We start from the raw sequence: 17964 nt of genomic DNA on the forward strand, positions 1-17964 counted from the left end.
ACCGGACCCTTTCTTTCCTACGCCACCCCTCACCTCTCCCTCTTCTTCTATGCTTGAAATAGGCCTGCAATTTTAGCCCTGCAGAAAATGCTATACTTCTCCCTTCTCCCCCAAACTGAAGGTATTGTGAACTTGAAGATGCACGTTATAGGCAGGACGTGAGGAGGTCCCCATCCTAACACAGCTTTCATACTTCCAGACAAGGCCGACGATGGTGAGAACTCAGAAAACAAAGTACCCCCAGACCCAAACTGAACGTGTCCTTCCCTCCTGGTTCTCACACCCAACCCAGTGTCCCCCACACCATTACACTGAAATTCTAGCGGGGGGGGTTAAATGTAAGTGTGCTACCTTTCCCCCTACTACTGAGCTTTTCTACGGCTAGTAATATCAGATTAAATCACAGGAGTGTAAATAGCAATGGGCATAGTTATTGACATTAGGACATGTTGACTTTTAGGACAAAACTTTTTGTCTAATTAAATGTGGAACTATTCTGATGGTACCTATAATAAGGTCCATTATAGAGCAGACGGACCCCTGCAAAATGTCCTGTCTAAGATGGTCACCACAAAACAGCATAAAATGCATTTTTATATTGCTGAGAATAGAAGCTTGGAGCATGGAATTAAATGTTTCCCATTCACTGTCTTCTGAAAAAGCAAAACCAAGGACTTCAACTGGATAAAGGTAAAACTGCTTCTCCAGCCTTTTTCAGGAGATGAGAAACGCGTTGAGTTGTTCCGAGTTAACTTTCTCATCATGAGCCCTCGTAAAGAGCACTGTTTAGTGAGACAATAGATGAGCACGTTTTAATTAGAAAATGTAGAATCCAAGCAGTTACGCAGGAAAGAAGAGGATAGCTTAAAAGAGACATCAATAAAATAAAAGTTAAAATGCATTAAGTGGCTACAGTGAACTCAAAGGTAAAGTCGTGGGCCGTGTGAGAAGTGAACCAGAGAGGGTGATGAATCAGAAGGGGATGCGAATTACTCAGTGGACCTTATTCTTTCTACTTCATATTGGAATCAGTTGTAAACCCCCTTCGGTGCCCAAGGCAAGTGAAGTAACTGGGTACTCTGAACCTCCCCTAACCCCACCCCTGGGCAGGACTGTGTGCTCAGAGGAGAATCACTATCATTAGCCAATAAGAGACGGCAGCTGGGCGAGGGCAAAACTAGTATTGAACTTGGCCTGGGTTTTTTGTTTTTTTTTCTCTTTCTTTTTTTTTTTTCCTTCTAGACCTCTATCTTACGGTCTCCTAACACTGTGGTGTTTGGTTATGGCCACGCCCTTCTTCCTGGTCTCCTGTTCCATGTGGGCGCGTGATCCAGGCCTAGACAGTCAACATGGCCCATGCTCCAGGTCTCGGGATTGGGTTTGCTGTGGGCACGGGATTCTAGCTGGGTTCCTGAGAACCAGGAAGTTCCGTTGAAATATCCAGGGAGTTCCGTTGAAATATCCAGAAGAAGAAATCCTTTTCCTATTACTTTCTGAGCTACGAGGATAGAGCCTATGATTCCCACAAAGATCTCACAAAAGGAGACCTGCTTAAGAACAATGTTGGAAAACGGAAAAACAAAGCTGAGAGAGAGAGAGAGAGAGAGAGAGCGAGCGCCTAATGCCTGAGTTTAAGTCCCTGAATCCAGTTCTGCCTGAATCTTGATTCTGTCCCAGACCCCTCATCTCTCCAGGTTTCGTCCTCCTGACATGCTGAAGGGGACAACTGTATCCATCGCACAGGGCTTCAAATCGGATAATATAAAGTGCCTAATACAGGGCTTGGCACAAGGCAGGCACGGAAGAGATGACAATGCCTAAAGACAAAGCCCAAAAGAGTGTTCAGTCCTTCACAGGAAGTGGAAAGATTTTCAATATGACCACCATCTCTCCTCACGTGGATTCTGAGTTTAGAAGCTGGAGAGGATCATCTTGGCCGTCCTCTGCCTTTGGCACTCAGCTGTAGGACATTAGCATACTAAGAGCGCCCTAAGCTGAACACAAGACCCTCACACAGCAGGGTCCCGCTCCCAGAGGGCTTCTACATGTATTCTCTCACTTGACTAAATTGGCCGGGGTGGGTGGATTCGGGGTCCCACCAAATGCTTAAATGTGCCTAATATCACCTTATGCCTTCTTATTACCTGTTCCAAAGTGCAGTGGAGAGGATCTGGGTTGATAAGACATTAAAAAGTCATGAAGATGAAGCTCCATTTAAAATTCTTATCTAAGCACATACCCAACAAGAAGAAGACATTTCCCACCTTCTTCCTAGAACAGGATTTTAAATCCAGTCCTTCAAATAATTACCAAAAAATGAGCTTTTAGTCGTCATATCGTTGGTGTGTAACAGCTTGACAGGAGGACTCATTGTTGAGCAGGTGTCTTAGGGATGCTCCAACCCAGCTGAAGCTTTAACAAGCTGAAAGAGAATTTCAGAACCCTCTCACAAATAAAAAAGAAGTGTTACTCATTCTCTTTTTAAATATAAGGCAAGCACTCACAGCTAAAACACCGATGACAGAAATTGGAAGCACTTGCTGATTCCTCAAACAGTTACGCTGAGCAAGAAATGATTCTGTAAGGGATTGAAAAACACATGATTTTGAGGGTGATTCTCCATGGTTAACATTGTCATGGGCTTCCCTGGTGGCACAGTGATTAAGAATCTGCCTGCCAATGCAGGGGATACGGGTTGGAGCCCTGGTCCGGGAAGATCCCACATGCCATGAACCAACTAAGCCCGTGCGCCACAACTACTGAGCCTGCGCTCTAGAGCCCGCGAGCCACGACTACTGAACCCCATGCCCTACAGCCCATGCTCCGCAACAAGAGAAGCCACCGCAAGGAGAAGCCCGCGCACCGCAATGAAGAGTAGCCCCCACTCGCTGCAACCAGAGAAGGCCCACGCGCAGCAACGAAGACCCAACGCAGCCAAAAAAATAAATTAATTAATTAATTTAAAAAATTGTCATGACTTCTGAAAATGGATATTTGCATTCAAGACTTAGGGAACAGCCCGGAATTGTTCAGTGGGTTTTGGAGGGGAAAAAAGGTATCTGAGAAAAAGTTGCTTAAAGCTTCTTGAACTCCCCTATCATCTAAAGGATGCAGCCCTAGTTGAGCAAACTGGCTGAACGCCTGGGATAGATTGCAATTCTGGGGACATAAGATCCCCACTCACAAGGGCAGGCGAGACCAAGACTAATAAACCAAAGGAAGCTTCAGAAAAGGTGCAGAGCCTACTTCGCCTGCCTGGGAGAACCACGAACGCCTTATCTGGCTTCTGTGAAAAGAAAAAATCATTGGGGAGCCAGAATTAGAAAAGCCTTGCGTTCCATCCAGTCTCTCCCGCCTAAGCCACATAAAATATCCTCTGGGAAGGCTTCAGGAAATACCCCAGGGGAATGACAGTTGATATTAGCTGAATGGGTGAAAGAGCACAGACAGAGATGAAAATATTTAGCTTTTTTCAACCTTGAACTTAACCCAAGAGTCCAACATTTACACGTACTCAGGGCAGAGTCTTGCGCTTCCAAGCCATGACCACAAGGTGGCCTCAATCCCTAATTGGGTCCCCACGGTCCAGGCTGCAGAGGGACGGCTTTTGAAAAAAAGTTCCTTCTCCCCAGAGGCTTCCCTGTGGTAACTCGCAAGTAAGAAGTTCAAGTCCCCAAAGCTTTAATAAACTTAACAGGGCTTTAATTTTCCAGCAGGAGACAAATTTCAAAAGGACAGCCCTCCTTGTATACCTCTACCTTCAAGGATGTTTCCGAGTTAGCAAACCATGCCAAGAGCAGACTGGAGTGGTCTTAAGTAAGATGCAATGCTTGTTTCTTTCTTAATGCACCTTGTAATTTGCACACGAACCACAACACTTTATTTTCTTATTAACAGGTCTGAATGTGGTTAACACCGCGAGCCCTCAATTGCAGAGGAGTGGATTAGACTAGGTTCTCTTTATTTTCCTGCCAATTGTCAGAAAGTGATTTGGGGTACGGGGTGCCCCTCCTTACTGGCTTTTTCCTCTACCACTCATCCCCCCCACCCCCCTGGCTCTATCCAACAACCAACCTCTTGTCTCCATCTGCCAAAAACAAAAAGACACAGCCTCATTTCTCATTGGAGAGCTTGCCTACTGTGCAGTTCAGTTATTGAGATTAATAAGCTGCCAGTTTCCAAGGAAGACTAAGAAAACTACAAAATTAAAGCTCGCTGCAACGTGCAATGCTGCTGGTGGCCAGGCGGGATCATGGTGTCAAAAAGGCAAGGTAAAGCTAGAAACTACGGCTGAGCCGGAAACGCTAACCTAAAGGTCTCATTAATTTCCATGTTGCCTCTGATGAGAACTTAGAGGGAGCATAATGTTCTGCAATATGGAGAAATCAAGCGGCCTATTGATTTGAAAAGTGCTGGAACGCATCTGGTTCACCCGGAATGAATTCTAGGTTTAAACCTCACGCAAAAACGTTAAAAAAAAAAAAAAGGAAAAGAAAAAGGAAGAAAAGCAAAACAGGTTACGTTGGTTTCATATTCTCAAGATCAAACTTGTCAGTGATTCTGTCAGGAAATTAATCCTTAGGTAGAAAAATCAATCTGGAGAACAAGTGGAGAAGAGTCTTCAGGTTCAGCATGGTGAAGATGTTCCAACAGTCTCGTTGCTTCCCCATGACAACCTTATTTACTAAAGGTCTTGAGTCTTGATTCCCAAATATGCACTCCCAATAAAGCATCCATACGAGGCTAAGATTACTTGGTCTTAAAGATAAAAAGTATGTTTTCTGAAACGCTGATACCCAAATTAGATTCCTCAGGTGCCACTTACCAAGCCCAACAAGCTCCATTCTTTACCAGAGCACTTCCTGGGTGTTCATCACAACTTCCGGAGTGTCCCTACTCAAACGATGACCAAATGGCCAGCCACCATACCCGCGGCTGCGTGGCTTTCTCCTACCAGTCTAGCAAAGATTGTCTGCAAGATAAACCCTATGCAAATCACAGAGCTAAAAAGGTAGCACCGCTTCTTACGTCTGCGGTGTCAATTTGCTCTCGCATTTTACGACATGCAGCGCACTAAACCTCCTCTCTGTAACTCAGCTCACGTGGATCCCATGCTGCCACCACCGTGGAGGCTCAGGACTTCAGACTGACCATCCTGGGTGGCCACCGATCCCGCAGAGCTGGAGACAAGGGTCCCTTCTTATCCTGCCTGGCTCATGATATTGTCTGTGACTAACTCTATGTCCAGTAATGGACTGGGATTCATCCCTCAGATCATTTCTTGCCTCGTGTCACTTATACTGCATTAACGTCACCATTTCCACGGACTGGATACATTCTAATTGGACAATAAGCATCGTTTTGTTTTGTCCTTTTAGTCTCCAAGGCATTATCATGTGGTGGTTAAGAGCACTGCACGTGGAGTCAGGTAGACCCAGGTTTCCACCCCAGTTCGGTCCCTTACTTATTTGGAGACGTGTAAGTAACTTCATCTTCCCAAGCCTCAGTTTCTGTTTATTTAAAATAGGGATAGTAACATATACTCAGCAGAAGGGTTAAAGGGTTCAGTGGGATCATGCATGTAAAACTAAGCATGGAGCAAAAACTATTTGATAAAGTTGTTATTCACAGAACTACACAATCATGTACAATAACTATTAAACTGAACAAAATTTCTGGAGAGATTTTTTTTTTTTTTTAAGAGAAAAGTCCACTGCTGAGAGCTTTGGATACACGAACTATGCTATCATTTGCAAATGGTTGTGCTTCTGTGTTACATCTATTATTTTAGAATCAAAATAAGTCTGGCCAATAACAGCTACTCTTAATACTCTTGTTGCCTCAGAGATTTAACAAGTGGAAAACCACACTTGTTTCCTAAATGACATCCCTATTCACTCAGCCTCTTAGGCCAAAAAACTGGATACCGTGCTCACACCTGCCTAACCGACATCTTGACATTCCATCAGTCACAAATTCCTACTGATTCTACCTTCAGTACATACCCCACATCTTTGAACGTGCACCTTCTGGCCAGATTGGTAAGAGAAAGGCAGACAGCTCTGATACTGCAGCTACGGGCACCCTAATGGAAGCCCCACCATTTTTCATCTTAACCGTGACAGTATTCTCCAAACTGGACCCTTAGTCCTGCTATAACTTGCCCTCAAGCCCCCCTCCCCACCCCCCACCTATTGAACCTATGGCAGCTACCATAGTTAAAAACAAAACGGGACCATTTATGTTATTATTTTGGCCTCCTGTTTAAAATGCTTCGGTGACTTTTCACTGTTCTTGGCGCTGGGTCCAAAATCTTTAAAGCAGCCCCAAACCTTGCACTGTCCGGCTCCCACCTGTCTGTGCAGTTTGCTTTCTCTTCCTGGCATCTTAGCGTTTCTTCCCCCAGCGGGTCGTGGTTTTCGCCACCTAGAACATTCTTTCGGTCTAATTAACACCTACTCATCCTTAGGGCTCAGCCTAAATGCAAATTTCTCCTGAGTCTGGCTTCTCTATACCTCACATGGCACTTAACTGTCACCGTAGGGGCATATGCCTAATCTTCTGTTCACATTCTGTCTACAGTCAGGAAACTCCAGAAGGGCAAGGACTTTGCTTTTCTTCTTCACTGCTGAATCCTCAGTGCCGGGCACCTGGCTGGGTCTCGTAGATGGTTCTCGAATGAGTAATGGATGACCATTTCAAAGAGCAAGTTGCAAACTTGTTTGTAGCTCGAGGGTCTGGATGGCTAAAACGAGGCCTTCTGGTATTTCAGGGCAAAAGCAAACTCAGAGGGAAGTTTTGTCCCGCTTACGGATTCTCTTCAGTGACCCGCTCCCGAGATGGATTCCAAGAAAGAAGCTTGCCTCAGCAAAATGCATAAGGGAAAGCAAGTTAGGTTCTGTCGCTGAGCTACTTTCTACTGTCATAGACAAAGAGATGCGGACTTCAGAAACTCCCAAAGAAGCAGCCGGCCAGGAAGATTCCTGACCTTGCTCCTCTCAGGAGAGGAAGGAGGAGATAGGTGCTATCGACCCAGAATCACACAGGGACCTTGTCCTAAGATCTTCCGCCAGTAAGCTGAGAGAAAGATGGTGGGCAGAGTGATTCTGTTATGCAGACGTTAGAAAAGAGGGTCCAGGCTGTTTGCAATTAGTTCCTCTGCCCTAGGTTTGGTTTTTCTTGGATCATATTATGGTTTACACGTCAGCTGATTGTCTTGGGCAGTACAAATTTATATGCACTGTTATTTACATTATTAACGTTGAGACCGAACTCTCCTTATAAGCTTTTTCATCTTGTGTTAAATTCCAGATTCATACAGTCTATTTCCTGGCTATGCCTCCTTAATTAGCACCTTGATTCTACTTGTCATAGAACAAAGATGGAAAACACACAGTCCAGGGAAGATCTAACATGCCTCATTAAGACTGACGGGAACATCAAAAAGCAATGCAGAGGGGCAAGGGCTTGTTCCTTACTGGTCTAAAGAAACACCTTGGATTTGGCCTGGAGTCTCGGGGGGTTGCAGAATGCTGCCCATCACCTCCCAGAGTTAGGAAATTCTTCCATCATGCCCAGAAGTCTGTATTAATGAAAGCAGAGGTGGCGAAGCTGTTTGTAAATTTCCATTGCATTTTCAAAACTGATGAGTACATCATGATCAGCCTCCAGAATGTCTTGCCCTCAATGGTTTTTTCCTGCTGCGGGTAATCAATTCTTATTGGGTATGAAAGACAGGAATTGGAATCCTAGTATGATATCATGCCCCTAACGTAAGAGCTTCCATTCCTACATTTGCTCCTGTGGGTAAGAAAATGACCCCATTAAACTCACAATATTTCAGCATGGGAGTGAGTGAAACCATTCAGTTCTACAGTTTCCAAGACTATATGGAAAACCACTGAAGAATGAGAACAAATGATGCTATAATCTTTGATTTTTTTTCCACTTACCTGCTAGGTAAACTTTTTTTTTTTTTAACATCTTTATTGGAGTATAATTGCTTTACAATGGTGTGTTAGTTTCTGCTGTGTAACAAAGTGAATCAGCTATACACATACATATATCCTCATATCTCTTCCCTCTTGCGTCTCCCTCCCTCCCACCCTCCCATTCCCACCGCTCTACCTTCTAGGTAAACTCTTGTTCATCCTTCGAAACGCAGCTCAAACAGCCCCTCAGCTGGGAAACTTTTCCTGACCATCCTGGGAAATTTAATAACTATTCAACTGTACAACTACTGTAACTTACGCACTTCCATTCCTGTAAACACTGCACTATCTTTTTGTTTATGTGCCTATCTCCATTTTTACGTTGTATGAGCTTTAAGGGCAGGATACATGTTTTAATCATAATCTCCCCAGTATCTAACATGGCGCTTAGTATTTTCCAGGGATTCAGTAAGTAAATGCTAATAAGAGACTGTATAAATCATATTTAAAAGAGAAACACAAAGCTCAACAATTCTATTAATTATTGCTAAAGTTTTCATATATGAGACAAGCTGCACATCCAAATTATATGTATTCAGTTCCATGGATGGAGTTTCAAATATCTGTGACTGACTTAGTAATAGCCCCATCTCAGGGGCCTTATATTCTCGAACTCTTGGCCCTTGAATGTACTGATCAAAGAACATCTGGATATGTTCTCCCTTGTTTTTTTCCTTCTGCTAGGCTTCAAGGTTTTGGCCATCTTACTTACTTCCCAAGCTCGCCTCCTCTAAAAGCATCACTGAGAAGCTCCAATCCTAGGAGAAATGCCATGTATCCTAACGATCTGCAGAAGGACTCTACAGGTCAGAAAGCATGTTCTGGGAGAACTTCAGGAGAACGAGAAGGGGACAGGCTGGCTTTGCTGGTCCTCTCCTCCAGATCCTTTCAAGGGAACACGTTATTGCCAACTGATCACATCAGAAACTGGGCGATGGGAGATACGCTAATGCAGTGTATGTGTTCTCATCACCAACAGGAGACTCTTTGTGAGGAGTAGACACTCTGATGGATCTTTCCCTGAAGACGTGACAATTAAGGCAATAAATGTAGGTTCGTGGCTCTTCCTGCATCAGACAATCTGACCACCTTATTTTATGTGGAGCAACCACGAGACTTCCATCCAATGCGGCTCATAATTCACCATCTCACTGAAGCCCTAGAACGCTTGCAAGTTACTCTGCCCCCCAAGTCTAGATTCTGAATTTTTAAAATACTAATAACAACGATTCCTTCCTACCTCATTGGATTGCTTCCATGCTTGAATGAGGTAGTGCACTGAAACCACTAACATCGGCGTGTACGGACTGCACAATAAAAACTGGTTGTTAATGGCGATGGTGGTCCTCTTCTTTCCTTTTTCTCCGTCTTTTCCCCCAATATCTACCACATTTCTCCTTCCCTTTCTCCCTCCTCTTTCTTCCTCCTAACCACTGTGCATAGCCTTTATGTCTAGAAACTAGTTTTCAAACAGTGGTCTGTTGAGGAAAATAGTCTGACTAGTACCCAACAAACTCTACGGCAGTTCATAAATATAAGGACGAAAAAGACAGAGTCTTATCCAGCCTGAAAGACCACTACCAGCTATGAAAATATCCTAAGTTAAGCCTGGCGGACCAGTCAACTTTCAGCCTGGAACCTTTCCAGCAAAGCTACTTATTAGTGGGTTATTATATCAGTACAAATGCTTAAATCTATCTATTATATATAAGATATGCATAGCGTTTCTATTGACTTCACCGACTGTAAGCCTTAGAGATTAAGACTGCAGGCCTGGTTACAAATCACCTAGAGTTGTTAGAAAATAAAATGCATTAAAGCTTGGGGTGACTACAGTGACAGTGGTACGCAACTTATTCAAGATCTTGTTAATAAAACAAAACATATGAGAGATAAGAAACAACATCAAATGCTATGGCTTGCATAATTATTTCCAGCTGTGTGCAGAAAATTCACGGGCCATTACCAGAAAGATTACAGATTATTTCAGTCTTTCCTTAAACCTAAGTTATGAAAGTTTAAAAACTATGTGGGAACTTTTTGAAGGTTCAATATGAATTAGTCCTTCTCTCTTTAGTCTCCATGGTTCTTCCGGGCAAGGAAACTGTACCAATTGAAGCACACAAACCATGAGAGTGCCTGGGGGTGGAATGGCAAGGCCGTTCCAGTATCTGGCTGACCCACTGTCAATTACACTGCAGCCTGCCACGCTGTGACCAAGGCCCCTTCCTTCAGGTCACTAAGGCAGGTGTGATTTTGGAAGACCAGAAGCAAAGGTGAGACAAGGACAGAAGCAAAGGCAAAACAGAACAAAGCCAGACCTGGAGATCACTTTGAAACCCTTCCCTCTCAACATAAGTGCTGCCGCTTTTTTCTTGTTTGTGTTTTTACACTATTGTTTGCCCCTCAGGCATCATCAGGCTGTTAGTGTATACAGGAGGGATTAAAGTGAGACTGCATGTTGGATGAAGTATAAATTAAAATTATACTTCTGTCAGTCTGGAATCAGGGATTGTTGCTCAAGGTCTCCCCAAACACTTAATTTCAAATGAGTCTTCATTTATTACTTCAAGAAAGGCTAAATGCATAATTTATCAGCAGCTTTCTGTCAATATACCCTTAGAAGCATGTTTCCCATGAGTCTTTGAGTAAAAATATGTTATGCTAATTCTATTAGTTGTGTACACAGGAGCTGTGGAAGAAAGTAAACAAGCATTAAAAGGAGACACATGTGAACGAAGAAATACCTATCAACCTACCGTCCAGGGTCAAATTACCAAGGGAACGGCACAGAGTTGGTAAACTTGTCCCATAATGTAGGCGGGATTTTCTCCCGACTGCTCTGGCCGGGTGATGCAGCAGGGAGCCAGGTGTGATCGTGATGGGGACTTACCGGGTCTCCAGGGGCACGTTGCTGTTTAGCACCCAGCTGTCCTGAAGCTGAACTGACTCGGGCGTGGTGGCCAGGTCGTTGGGCGCGGGAGCCGGGGCGTGAATCTGACTCCGCCGATTGGTCAGCGAGTTCCTGTTGAGGGAATTGGCTGACGAGTGGTGATGGGACAGCGTGTGGTTGTGCGGGGGTGGCAGAGGGGGCCTCAGAGTCGACTGGCTGTGGTGGTTCGGAGGGCCTGAGAAAAGAGGAAGGAGAAACGGCCATTAGGGGCTTCAGAATGCGGCCGCGTTCGCTCTGCAAGCCTGCGGAGGAGAGCCTGGGACAAAAGCCTCGATATTGACAATTGCCGAATGTCACGAACTACAGATGCAGATACGACTGTGTCCAGCATCCCAGTGTCAGTTACTAACGAATAGTATACTTTGATTTGCCTTTATCCCTCGGCATCAAATTAAGAATGAGAAACTAGGTTAGCAAAACCAGGCTGGTGAGGGCTGACCAGTGGAATTATTTGAAACATATTAATTCTGCAATGAAAGTAGCATGATATTCAAGGCTGAGCATTGTTGTAACAAGTCCCTAGCCCATTTCCTGGTAAACCAGTACACTCCATACATTCTTTAAAAACACGGCATCTTTCTGAAGGTATAAGAAAGATGGCACGGGCTTCCCTGGTGGCGCAGTGGTTGAGAGTCCACCTGCCGATGCAGGGGACACGGGTTCGTGCCCCGGTCCGGGAAGATCCCACGTGCCGCGGAGCGGCTGGGCCCGTGAGCCATGGCCGCTGAGCCTGCGCGTCCGGAGCCTGTGCTCCGCAACGGGAGAGGCCACAACAGTGCGAGGCCCGCGTACCGCAAAAAAAAAAAAAAAAAATAGATGACACACTCTAAGTCAGGGAGTAGTAAATGTAAACACCTATCAGGGGCCAGGCAGGAAAGTGAAGTGGACTGGGGTGAACTGGAGAGGGCAGGGAGCAGCCCTCACTCAGATCCAGGCTCACGTGGCCATGTAGGGGTTAGAGCTCAAGGCAGATGATCTTCCAGTTTTTCTAGGAGAGCTGAAGATCTGGACTTTTTCAAAAGAGCTTTCTGTATTTTAAAAAATGTTGACAATTAAAAAATATGCGTGTGTGTTTGTGTATTTATATATATGTTTATATATACACACATATTCACATGTATATGTATACTTTTTTTTTTAATGAGAACCAACAAAACACACCTGTGAGCCCGCTCAGATCAGAGGCTTCATACCATCTGTCCTCTGAGAGATGAACCCTGAGGACCCAGTCTCTGGAGAAGGTCAGGGTTGATGTTTTCAAACCACGACCCTTACTTCAAATTGCATCCTGGTTTCTAAACTTGCAATCCTCTGTCCTTGCAGGAAAAACGCACAAAGGACAACTATACCCCTGTAGTCCCCTGTAATTCCCCTGTAAATACGACCACGGATGACAATTCCACACACCGTTTTCCTAGCAACCCACTCTCCACCTATGAAGTGAAATATTTTAAGCATAATGAAAATGAAGGTCGTTCACTATGCAACGTAAGCCTATAATTTGGTTTCAATGGCTACTGAAACATGACTTTTAATTTGTGTCCTTTGAGGAAGTTTATTTTGTGAAGCCTCCAGTCGGGGTTGGCAGCCCGCCAGGTGACTGCCGAGCCTTGTCATTTTGGCCCCTGCCAACTTTCAATATCCTCAGCCCCTGCTGTCCTGGCTTTCAGAAGTTGGCTCAAGTCATTTAAACAAGCAATTTGACACACATTTCAACTACTTGTCTCCTTAGGTGACCGGGCTACATCTCCAAAAGGTGTAATCTACATTCCGTGGCTCCTGGGAAGCTTGCAGAAACGTTCCGAAAGAAAGACAACATGTCAAGAAGATCCTAGGTTTGGAGAGCATCATGACCATCGAAAACAGGAAAGAAAAATACAGAGGAAAGTGGTTCCTTGAAGTTTGCATCTCTGGGCTGCAATTACTTGGGGGGATTTTTTTTTTTTTTTGGTGTGCAGAAAAAGACAACTACAACTAAAACCTAATGGGAAATGCCACTGTACAAGTTGTATAGATTTTAAATCGCGTCCTCCAAATGAACCTGTAATTCGTATTTTCCATTCTGCACCAGTGGCATTTTAAATATATCTTTGAGGGAGTTCCATTGCTGTAGCAGGCTACTATATTTTCTGGCATTGTTGTCTGTCTTGTAATCTATTATTATATAGTTATTTACGTTTGTCTGTCTCGTATTAGTGGGAAGAGGTGAGAAAAGGGGGTGAAATGATGTAATAATGATCCTTCAGAGATGCTATCCAAGCCCCTCACACAAGGTTAATGAATTCTCATGCCTTTCCTTCTCCCCCTCTCAACTCCCATCAAAGTGGTATCATTATTCTCCATTAGTTAGGTAATTATGAGACTTGCCTCGGGAAGGCGAGATGAATCAGTGTTCAAGCGAGAACCCACCCTTCCCAGCCCCAAGCCCTAACCTACCATCTCCCTCAGCTCTCCCGGCCCCCGCCCTCCAGCCCTCCAGACCACACACTCTCCCAAAGTACAAAGAGACCGTGTGAGGGATTTAATTCACTAAATGAGATATCGGGACCCTCCTGCTTCCTGTCTGTTCACCCTGAGATTTCTCTGTCTGCTCCAGCCTGGGTGGCCCTTCCCTGTCCCTCTGTGTTCAGTGTGGGTGGAATTCCTGTGGTTGTCTTTCTGCGGACACAGCCAGGGGTGGTGCTGATGGGGGAATGGAAACGCCGACCCGGGTGTGGTGTGGTACGTTCCAAACAAAACAGAGGCTGAGTTTTCCAGTTAACTGAAAGAAACGGCCAACTCTCTTTCCATTTCTCCTAAAGAGAAGGCCTAGGGTTTCATGGGGTCGGGGGGGGGAGATGGAGAAATAAGTGCAGAGGAAGATGAGCAAATACTTAACTCTCCACTCACCCGGGTCCTCCTATAAAGCAACAAGCTCTTTCAGTGCACTTACATCAAATTACTGATAGCAATTACAACAAAAACTATCCCCCGTCCTCAATATCGAAAGATGTTCTCCTTACACGGCTGCTCATTTCCACTGTGACGTTGATCATATTTGCTCATTTATCTCTCTTTCCAAAACACAAACTTTTCAACTAGGTACAGGAGCTAGAAGGAAAAGACAATGACAACACAGAGGGGTAAAGGCTACCACTGGGGGAGAAGCAGAGCGGTGCGGGAGCATTGAGCCGCTGGTTAGGAGATAAAATCGGAAGAACTGAGTTCAAGGATCGGGTCCGACCCCTTTTGAGTTGTGTGACCCTGGGCCTGAGACTTCATTTAATTGTCCGTGTCCTCACCTGCCAAATGATGAAGACAGCAGTAACTACCTGTAAGGAAGTTCGAGGGGAAGATGAATGTAAAATGCTAAACATGCTACCCGATGGCTGGCAAGTTCCCCCAAACCGTGTGCAGGGAACACTGCTTGGTTCTCCTAGGAATAAACGGATGGATAAAGACATAACTGCAGCTCTCAAGGATCCCAGATTTGAGGAGATGGAGTACGCCCAGAGCTCATCCCTCTAGGCCAGGAGTCACAAACCAGCGGCACCCAAGCTGAATATTACCAAAAATTCAAGGTCAAGATTGTATATCCTGTTCCAGACTTCTGACTTCTCTTGAAAACAAAAACCAATTGAAGTCTGTATTCTCTCAAGGCAACAATTGGATAGAGCTGAATGCCATTGGGTGGTTTTGTTTGTTTAGTTTGTTTTTGTCATCAGCCCGAATGATCCCTGCCATCTTCATCTGGTCGGATGTATGCATTTATGTTACTGGCTGGTGGGCATTTATGTTTCTGACTGCTGGCTTGACTTGGGGGTTCCTCAGCATTCTGTGTGGGTCACGTACCGCTAATATAACAACATCTCTGCTACAGCTAATGAGCTCGAGCACTTTTTTGTGTATGTTTTTGTTATACTCATCCAATGCGTTTGCAGGATGTGACGGTTTTCTATTTCAAAAAATGCAGACAATGGCAAGCAACATGCCTTACTGCTTTCTAAGACGCTAAATGACATGAAAAGCCGTTCTCCGAGGCAAGGGTTGTCTTCAGTCTGTGGTGAAACAAAAATGAATAACCTCGGCTTGATGAAGGAAACTTCGCATCCACTCTGAGTTCCATACTTTTATTGGGCTTAATTCATGTGCATCAAATGGCCCTTCTATTACATAAATATGAAATCACATAATAATGTAACTGAGCCACAAATAACTAGGTAACATAAACACTTACATGGTATCAACCTAATAAGTAGGCTTTTAGCAGGCAAAAGGCAGCAGGCATTAAAATTGCTGTGTTAACCTATTATTCTACACCTGATTTATCTCGGGTCCAGAGCCTGGAATTTGTTTTCAGGTACTGTGGGGCTTTTAGTCCTAGGAAGAAGGAGCTATATATTGGTTCTTTGTTAAAAGCTAGGGTGGGACAGGTAGGACTCGTAGCAAAGATAAGTTAATTTGTGGAGAAGGTGCTTCCTGTAGATTTAAAAATTAAGTGCTTGAATGAATGCTTAACTTGTCCTGTTTGCTTCTTTGGACTCATTTGCTTGAATGGTCTATGCTTCTGAGCATTTAGATTTGCTGTGGGACAGTTGCCAGCAATTTTGATCCTGACAGAGATGCCGTTCACATATTCTGTCCTTCCTAAATGCCAATTGGTTGACAGTAGAGTTTTAAAAAATAAAGCAGTGCTTCTTTATCAATTCACAACATCAATTCCAACAAAGTTGTGTGGCCACTAAAAAATCAACTCTGTTTTTAAAATATTTTAAGTATAGTCAATTTACGATATCGTGTAAGTTTCAGTGTACAGCACAGCAATTCAGTTATACATATACTATATATGTATGTATATATATTCTTTTTCAGATTCTTTTCCCATATAGGTTATTATGTAATACTGAGTATAGTTTCCTGTGCTAAACAGTAGGTCCTCGTTGGTTATCTATTTTATACATGTTAATCCCAGCCTCCTAATTTATCCCTCCCCCCATCCCCCTTTCCCCTTTGGTAACCATTAGTTTGTTTTCTGTGTCTGTGAGTCTCTTTCTGTTTTGGAAATAAGTTCATTTGTGTCTTTTTCTTTTTTTTGATTCCACATATAAGCTATATCATATGGTATTTGTCTTTGTCTGGCTTACTTCACCTAGCATGATCATCTCTAGGTCTATCCATGTTGCTGCAAATGGCATTATTTCATTCCTTTTCATGGCTGAGTAGTATTCCATTGTGTATATATACTGGAGTATCAACTCTTGTGTTGACTAGATGAGTGGTGCTCAAATAGCGTGTGGAAATCAGCAACACCCACATTTTAAATAATGTATAAAGAAAGAATTTTCTTTGCAGCTAAGGAAGTAAATTCACAATAATTGGCTACTGTTGTTGCATTTTTCCTAAATAAACAGCTGGGGGAGGCATTTAGGCTGGGTCTACCCTTGCCAAGTGGGGTGTTGATGAGAGTGGGAAGGCAGGGATGAACTCAGATTGGTGGTGTTTTGCCCACACCAATTATTCCTGGCAATTAAAAATGATGATAAAATGTGTGAAAGAAAAAATAAAAGTAGAGGCCTGCCTAGCTGCTAATAATTCACGCATTCTTGGAGATGGCATGCCAGTTGTTGGCCTTTAAAAAAATGTCAACCCTTCAGACCCCAAGATAATGAACTAACCACAAACTGTCTGCCTTAAGAACTTCACCTTTGGAGCAAGTTCCATCTTGAGGGCAATCTGAAGATGCAAGAAGTGGGGATGGTGTTGACAGAGCTTCTGGAGTCTCTGGGTGATGAACACTGGCACCAGGACACCCTGTTCAAATCTGACCTTGAATGGGAGCTAGAGGGAGTCGGAGGTGAGAATTTTCAAGCGTAACAGCCTCTGGTTAGAAGTATGGAGAGTGGAGACTATTGCGGATGGCCAGGCTGCTGGGTGGCTTTGAACCCCTGCTTGGCCACTTACTAGCTGTGTGACCACTGGAAAGTTACGTATTGTTTTCTGAGTCTGTTTCTTCATCTGTAAAATGGGTATAGAGATTTTACTTCTTTCGTATGGTTGTTAGGAGAATCAAATGAGAATATGTATAGGGAGCCTAGCGCAATTCTTAGCATATAGTAAGCTACCAACACATATTATTTTGTGTTATAGTTAATAATACCAGTAATAGTAATAACAACAATAGCAACCATGGTTCTGGTGAAAGTAATGAGTACGTCCTGGGTCGCTCCAGTTTTCCTAGCTCTTTGAGGTGGCAGCTTTCATGGTGAGGTATCAAATCAGCATATGGAGGTGAAGTCACTAACCTCAGACCTCTCTACCTTCAAATTCTGTCTACAGAAGAGCATAGTGACTAAGTGACATGGCACAGGCATTAATACAGGGGTCTTAAGAGCATCTCTCTAAGAGCCTGCCGAAGTGGAACTTGGGATTCAGAGCTGTCCCATTTCCATAAACAAATAATGACAACAAACCAATAATACTGACAATAGATGCTATGAATTAACTCTCCCTGTGTGTCTGATCCTGTGGTAAGTGCTGTACTTAAATTATTTCAGGGTATTCCCACTCACTCCTATGGGATAGGTTCTCTTATCATCCCCATTTATACAGATCCTGCCCGTGAGGCTCAGAGAGGTTAAGTAATTCGTCAGTGGTCACACAGCTCAGTAAACGGTAGAGCTGATATTTGACCCCAGGGTCTCTTCCCCACTCTGCCGCATGCAGAGGAGCACGAGGCCCCAGACAGCACGCACACAGGGAGGGAATGAGGACCCTGCCCCAGTTTACGCACGCCCCCTCAGATACAGAGGAAAACTGGCTTGACGCATTTCTTTGCACATGTGCTTACATTGTAGAAGCAAATCTTGTGAGAAAGTGGAGGGAACCGCCCACCTCAAAGCTCTGCCCCTCACAGTGCTGCTTGAATCGGGAGAAATAGGCCAGAAGAGCCAAAGTGCAGCACAGTCTCTTTTCTGTGCTGTCCCAAAAGGCCCTCCTCAAGCCTCCTCCTCCACGCTGCATCCCTGGCTCCCAATTAGGTCT

General features: G+C 44.2%; 1 protein-coding gene across 3 annotated transcripts in view; it reads right to left on the reverse strand.

Moving 5' to 3' along the window:
• The window catches only part of TENM2 (teneurin transmembrane protein 2), a gene marked incomplete at both ends in the record, with an annotated part of 1201679 nt that overhangs the window by 315599 nt on the left and 868116 nt on the right, over positions 1–17964 (reverse strand). For all 3 annotated transcript variants that reach the window (XM_082835729.1, XM_082835731.1, XM_082835730.1), the window contains one exon: positions 10885–11119. In XM_082835729.1, the coding sequence (XP_082691855.1) occupies positions 10885–11119 (235 nt within the window). The remainder of the gene's footprint in view (positions 1–10884; positions 11120–17964) is intronic.

This window comes from Leucopleurus acutus, assembly GCF_964270905.1.
Source record: "Leucopleurus acutus genome assembly, chromosome: 3".
Lineage (NCBI taxonomy): Eukaryota > Metazoa > Chordata > Mammalia > Artiodactyla > Delphinidae > Leucopleurus > Leucopleurus acutus.